Raw genomic sequence first — 7,216 nt, 5'->3', positions numbered from 1 at the left:
CCCCCCGGGGAAAATCCGCGCCGCGGATCGTGACGAATCCCGAAGATTCCTCGGGCCGTCCGACGAGACGGCTCGGAGAACACTCGGAACGAATTTCTTTCCGAGTTACCCGATACACAATTGCGTGTCTCTTCGCGGAGATAAGTCGTGTAATTAAGTAGTTTTTACACCGTTGTATCGCGTATACGAAAGGTCGTCACGCGTCGGAAAGCGATTTAACGAGGCACGCTGTGTTCTTGATATAAGAAAAAAGAGAAATGAAAAAGATATATATATATAGAAGAAGAGAGAAAGGGAGAGAAAGAGAAGATAAGAGAGAAAAAAGAGAGAGAGAGAGAGAGAGAGAAGAAAGAAGAATCACCGAGCGGGATGAGCGAGTTGTGTAAAATAATACGAGTCATAGCATAATAATGGCTAATGGCACTCCGTGTACGCCTCGATACGTTGTTATCGAAGCGCGCTCGTGTGCGTGTACGTGTAACGCGTGTACCCGCGTCTTTTATTTTAGAACACGATCCGCTCGTTCTACCTGGCTTCATCGCCGCCTCCTTCGCCGCTAGCAATTTCACGGTCTACCCATTCTGACAAACATTCGTCTTCATTATTTCGTTTGTCATCGTGAGCGATTTCATTCGGACGATCCGCGTGTCTCCCGTTTCCCTTACGGCCCAAGGTCGGCGCGGAATGTCGCGGAAGCGGCGGATGAGTCTGCACAAAACTGGAACGCCACTGGAGGCCATCGGTTTCTTTTATTCTTTCTCTCTCTCTCTTTCTCTCGGAATTGATTTGCGGGCTCGGCAAATCCGACGCGCGTACACAGGTGATTCGCGACTTTTTTTCAATAAAGTAGATCGTGTCGCGCAATTTCTCACGATTTTGCATAAGACCGTAAAACGGGTCGAATCCTCCCGCGGAGATAACTGCTACGCCGTGATGTTCTTGCGCCTTGGCGTGTACAAACTGCCGCGCGATTAGAATTGCATATTTAGGGCCGCAATTCGTTTCAGCGCGTTCGATCATCGCGACCGGCCAGATGCTCGGCCTGGTGATTTCATTTTGGAAAGTAGGCGAACCTTGCGGATCTCCATTTTGTCAGTGTCAGTGTGTACTTCGTCGCGCTCTCGGCACGTGCGGCAGTTGTGCCGACTCTATGACGAGGACAAATCGCAAAAATCGATGCTTGGGTGACCCATGGAGTTTCCATGATATCTGAATTCTCTCAGTATCTAAATAGTAAATAATTTTTATAATATATTTTAATAATATAATAACGTCTGTTTGTTGTTTTCATTTGTTTGGTTATTTTTTCACGGATGCAGATGTTGCAGATCGACTTGATAAGTTCTAAGAAACGCGCTTGTCTTTGCTACAGGGTGATCGATATAGGCGGTGAGTTTTCCGGATCGGCGCCGGTCCCGATCCTCGGCGTCGGAGTTAGGCAAGGTGGCACCTTGGTGACCGGTGAGCTCAACGTCAGTCCTGGCACGCCGTTGCAGATGGAGATATTCTTGGACAACGATTCAGCGCCGATCTACGGCCTGCTGGTCACTTACATGCTGGTCACCGACACCAAGACGCAGGAGGAAACGATCATTATTAATGGGTAATTGATCGACGACGATGTCGTCATAGTCGCAGTTACAGGAATGATGTCTCATGTAGTTGATAATACGCAACATACACATACACGCAGGTGCTCCGTCGATCCTTACTTGTTCGAAAACTTCAACACCGTGGACGGCGACTTCCTGACAGCGAAATTCCGCGCTTTCAAGTTCCCGGAGAGTACTTACGTCCAGTTTCGCGGTACCGTTAATGTCTGCTTGGATAAATGCCAAGGGGTATGCTTCATTCTTTTATATATAAGCGCGCGGGCTTACATTAGCACGATTATTAAACCGGTGGCTTTAACTCCATTTGCACGGTCGTTACATCCTTTATTTTATTGCTTCGTTCTGTCGGACGCTAGTGCCGCCTCATAATGTTCTCCGACGAGTCTATTAAGACGTGTTTGCACACGTGCTTCAGATCGAATGCAGCAACGGCCAAGTTGGTTTCGGCAGAAAAAGAAGGGCCATTGAGATGTCAAGCACCGACAAGAACAAATTGTTCGAGGTAACCATGTCGACGTTCATCAGGGTCGATTCCGCGGACGACGTCATGATCGATCAAGGTAAATCGCTTCATCCTACCAAGTGAGCGATCGTTTGAATAATTGCCGCGCATTCGTCACGTTTATGGCGCCTATTACGATGTTCCGTATCGTGTGTGTTGTCAGTGCTTTCGGAGTTCATCAGAAAGGGAAAGAACAGGACGAAGGAGAGAGCTGTGATCGCGGTGGAAGTCAGAGAGCAGTCCGGCCCGACGACAATTAGGACGCACGAGAGGTCCTTTCTCGCGGAGGAGATCAAAGAGCAGTTCAAGTACAAGGTCACCGAGGTGGTACTCAATCGTTCCTCGTGTAGTACGCTGAACTGGAGCCTTTTCTTGATCGTCCTTTGCTTTTACAAATTCCTGTAGGAGACAAGATTTGTGTTTCCTGACAAACAATTGCTAACTGTAAATAAGACGCAGCCCTGAGGTACGTTAAAAGCGCGAAGGATGGTCGGACGTATCGCTTCTGAGAGAACGATAGTTCATACTTTCTCACCGATAATTTAAGGAATTTTGATCATGATAACGGTGGATCATCGGTCGTATCTCTCTCTCTCTCTCTCTCTCTCTCTCTCTCTCTCTCTCTCTTTTTTATACGCACACACGAGTGATAATTGACTGTGTATAGTCAAAACACGCCTGGAAAAATATTGGAAGAAATTTGATCTGTAACACCGATGCTTCGAAATAGCTTGATTCTTCGAGGAGAAATTCGACTTCAAACTTGCCGATCACATCCACACACGCTTTGTGTGCGATATTAAAATAAAATGAATGAGAATCGAATTTTGGGCAAAATCGGACCAAGTTCCAGATTCGGAAGAAACGGACAAAAGCGGACTAACTATCTTAGCGCTAACACAGTAAGCAGTAACACATACTTATAAGATTTCTCCGCTCTGCGACCGCCGAATTTTCAGTCATGACGTTTCAGTCCTATAGATTTATTACATATACATTTTTATACCGTACGTGATGCGCATCGCGAATAACTGCCGTATCTTTTAATGGAATAGCTGCCAAACGAAAATTGGCCTTTGCGAGCGGAGAAAGCCGAAGACCTAGTCGTGCGACGAGGTGTAATATTGCAATGTGACTTAATTAATTAATTAATTACTAAGTAATTATTAATTGAATATCCGTAATCTCAGTCTATAATGATTACGTTAAATAAATGTAAAGTAATTAAATAAAATGACAGCAGACGCGGCAGAGAGATTTCTTTTTTTACCACAACTGCAATTGTCGTCTGATAGTTCAATTTTAAAATGAGTTATCTGTCATATCTGTCATATCTGCTATATGTAACGCGCTATAGCTGCATTGTCAAAATTGTAACGGATTTCCGTATGGTAAGAAGGTCCAGTCAGGAGGAATTGTGAGACGCTTTATAATGCTAGTTCATTATTTAATGTGACATGCAATATGTAATAAAACATATATTTGGAATGTTTATATAGCAAAAATTTACAAAATATTTTTGTTATTATATAAGGTATGATCTTTAACTTCGATATAAAAATAACATACAGTGTTTAATAATAAAAAAGCATTTTCAAGATTGCGTACGTATATACTTTGAAACGGATGTTTTTGCAATCATATTATATTCGGAAAATTCCGAATTTAATGTCAGATATAGGTATGTTTAGATTTGCGGACTCAGACCGAAGACAACTTGGATCGACGGGATCTACTGTACCATCATACACACACATCCCAAAGCATATGAAAAAGAGATATATTAGAACAATATTCATATAAGAATAAATTCTTTTCGCTCGACGGACCTACATAGTATTAGAGTAGCTCGGATTGTCTTCCTCCTCAAATTGGTTAATATCGGATTTTTTATTTTGTCCTTTTCTTTCTGAGTCCACTGTAAAATCGAAACGCATACGTCGATTTCTGCATATTGATAAAATTAAAAATTGAACCGTACTTTTTTGTATTTCCTCAACTTTTGGCCCTTCGTAATTTGTGCCAATATACTAGTCTCCTGTTCTTATCACCAATATTCTAACGTTTGGCCAAGAATAAATAAATCGCGGGTAATAAAATCGACAACATATTTCTATGATAATCATGTATCACCTTTAAATCTCTTCGACAATAAAATATTAAGATAATATTGATAATAATTTCCGTCGTCGTTCCATAAGAATCGCCTATTATCACTGATTGATTTTAATTCTGCGTCTTTACTCATTATGAATCCTGCGTAGGTAAATTTTTATGATTGCATACTGCATTACAGGAATTAGGGAAGAGAAATGCACGAGTGACTTCGTACATGTGATATTTTGTAAAAAAATTAGAGGGATTTTTCTTTGTGCACAAAGTTGCATGAAGTGAGTTCCTTTCAGAGCGCTCTCAGAGAACAAGATATCGTTGTTCGCGATTATGTCCACGGTATAGCCGCAAATCCTGGTAAATCTAATAATCAAAGTCTCGCTGTATTGCGCTTTAAATTCGGGGAATTTCGGTCCGTCCACTCGATCCTCGCGATAACTTCTTTCACGTCGAAGGACGTTTAAGATTCGTTCCGACGATACCGTAGATCGCGTCAATGGTGTGCAAAGGTAATTTTATGTTTTTAGTGATTTTCGCACCCATAGATGACTGTAAGTTTAAATTTTGCATGATTAAATTAAATTAAAAAACTGGAATGGACACTGCGCCTTTGTTTCTGGCAGGTGACCTCGTGCCGATAAAGTATCTAAATAGTATTTCCGTCTTTTTCTTATCTTATACCTATATAACATATAGTAAGACAGAGAGTGAAATATTATTTAGACATGGCCTTTGTCGCACAGCCTCTCCAATAGGCCACGGCCCTCATCACGCCAGTCTTCATTTTAATTTATGTATTTTTTAGTTCAACGATGACCAAAGCAAAGGTAAGAAGTGCTCTTAAGCCCGTATCAGACTACGGATTGGAGGTTAAATTCAATTTGGCAAATCAGTACTAAGTTAACAGTTAACTCAAGTTTAGTGAAATTTAGTGAACTTTGTACTGATTAGTCAAATTTCAATTCAATCTCAATCTCTAATCCGTAGTCTGATACGAACTTTAGGCTTTGTGTTCACCGCTAGATCTCGGATTAAGTTGCGGCCTGATGTACAAGTTACTAGAAACTACTTGGAATTCTAGTACCTTTCAAGTACCTACCAATAGTAATTATCAACAAATATTAGATTTTGGTTCTAGATCTAGCATTGTGGACACAAGTGGTCTGTTCTTTTCACTGCTGAACTGGTGCAGTAAGTTAGAGCGAGATAAGTATATTCTGTATCGCTTTAACTTATTGCATCAGTTCAGCAGCTAAAAAGAACAGACCAAAAGCCTTACACAGCTGATATACACAATACACGTGCTTCATGTTGTTGTCGAATTAAAGTTGTAAGCGGAGAGAAATTTGATAGAGTCCTGTCAGTTAGAGATATTTTATAATCGTGTTCTATATACACATAAAATTAATCAGCCATTATTGGTACTGTAGGTATTGTCACACAACCAAAATGCCTAATTTAACTGATTTATCTCATTTTTCCTTAAAGGTATATAAATTAAGTTAATCTCTTAATAACGTCATTCTGTAATAAACATTATGCCATTAATCTTTGTCTTAAAAATACTTTTTTGTTGGATTAAGTAAACTGGTACCTCACGAACTTGTAATTGATTTGTCCCTTTTTTGAATTTATAAATGCGTAAATTTTTAATTAAGTTGAATTGCGTGTAAGGATAGTATATTGTACCTTTTATCATTGAACTTTTCTAGATCATATTTACGATTCACACGGTGTTATCGTTCCTAACATGGTAAGAACTGATGGTTGTATAAAAATTTGAATTTGTATCCTTTAAATATTAAGTATAATAATCTACTGTTATAATTTTTATGAAAAAAACTATAAAAGGAAAAATATTTTACAGGAGTACGCAAGGAAGATGTCCACAATCTGTGATATTCTACAATATGTTATTTTTTGTTTGCATATTATGGGCTGTTTATAATATGGAATCAGATGAACCACTTCAATTTGTAAGTCATTCAATATATAAAAACAATAAAATTACTTGCAGCTATCTATCATTATACTTTTTATAGGCTCTTTTCATAAATGTACTCTCTGTATTCTTTGACGTGGTTATTTTAGTAGTCAATTATGATTCATTCTGTAAGTATACATTCTCTACAGTTTTTGTCGCACAAGGAAAAAAAATGAAATAGAATATAACAAATAATTTAATGACCTATTTTATCTGTCTAATTATATCAAATTGTAGATACATTCAGTCTAGCTTTTATGATCATAAATTTGGTTGCCCGTCCTGTTACGAGTATATATCTGCTACGAATAGGTCAAGGAAGAAATGGCACTTTAGCCACGATATTTGCACCAAGTCCTTCCATGGGTCAGTAATTCACTGGATATATATCTACACTTTGTAGCACCAGTGCTTCTTCAAGATCTGATTTATTAAGTATGTGTATGTGCAGTAGTTTTGTGCTTTAATGCAAATTATTGTATATATTTTATAACCAAACAACCTTATGTTAGTTATCTAGGTTTCTGTGTATAAACGTTATATACCCAGTCTTTTCCCAAGATTAATGCTTTGGCTTGAACTTGTAGCATGAAAGTCCAGCATTTTGTGTATCAGTTTCACTAGTATCACAATTATTTGTGTAAATGCAATTAGAATATATATATCAATTTATTTGAATCACTTACAGGTTTGTGCCGACAGGACTATGAAGAGATATCTCATCTAATCCCACAAAACGCTGATTTCGATAGAGTTTAGAGTTGAACAAAGCTCGCATGAAATAACGATTCTAAATCCGCATCTCTGTTCAATGTACATGTCTGTAACATATTTTAAATAACGTTTTGTAAGGTTATTTATTAATTATATGCACGTAAATATTATAATATTACATGACAGTAAAATGAGAGATTATATTTTTACTTATCAATGATAAATATCTATATTTTGGTTGAATCTCGCGATAAATTTTATATACATTTTCGTACGTTAGTGAGAGAGGCA

At 38.7% G+C, this 7,216-nt stretch overlaps 2 protein-coding genes across 3 annotated transcripts in view; both read left to right on the top strand.

The window, feature by feature from the left end:
• LOC106743164 overlaps positions 1-3,366 on the top strand; it is a 27,363-nt gene extending 23,997 nt beyond the window's left edge. The window contains exons 5-8 of the mRNA XM_014616742.1: positions 1,373-1,603; positions 1,694-1,841; positions 2,029-2,173; positions 2,279-3,366. Of these exons, the coding sequence (XP_014472228.1) occupies positions 1,373-1,603; positions 1,694-1,841; positions 2,029-2,173; positions 2,279-2,520 (766 nt within the window). The 3' untranslated portion in view covers positions 2,521-3,366. The remainder of the gene's footprint in view (positions 1-1,372; positions 1,604-1,693; positions 1,842-2,028; positions 2,174-2,278) is intronic.
• A 2,129-nt stretch (positions 3,367-5,495) lies between these two features.
• Positions 5,496-7,109, top strand: LOC106743165. Of its 2 annotated transcripts, none has more exons than XR_001374329.1 (6): positions 5,496-5,715; positions 5,940-5,980; positions 6,095-6,203; positions 6,270-6,339; positions 6,449-6,646; positions 6,900-7,109. XR_001374329.1 is itself a non-coding variant. In XM_014616744.1 (6 exons), exons 1-6 carry the CDS (start codon positions 5,677-5,679, stop codon positions 6,968-6,970), a joined length of 459 nt encoding a protein of 152 aa, XP_014472230.1. In that variant the 5' UTR covers positions 5,496-5,676; the 3' UTR covers positions 6,971-7,109. The 2 variants fall into 2 exon arrangements, 1 of the variants encoding a protein (XP_014472230.1); XM_014616744.1 differs by having other exon boundaries at positions 6,449-6,577.
• Positions 7,110-7,216: the final 107 nt, after the last annotated feature.

The sequence above is a fragment of the Dinoponera quadriceps genome, unplaced genomic scaffold (genome assembly GCF_001313825.1).
Source record: "Dinoponera quadriceps isolate SergipeBrazil2010 unplaced genomic scaffold, ASM131382v1 scaffold942, whole genome shotgun sequence".
Lineage (NCBI taxonomy): Eukaryota > Metazoa > Arthropoda > Insecta > Hymenoptera > Formicidae > Dinoponera > Dinoponera quadriceps.
Note: the sequence above shows the minus strand (reverse complement) of the source record. Positions and strands in the feature narration are given on the sequence as shown.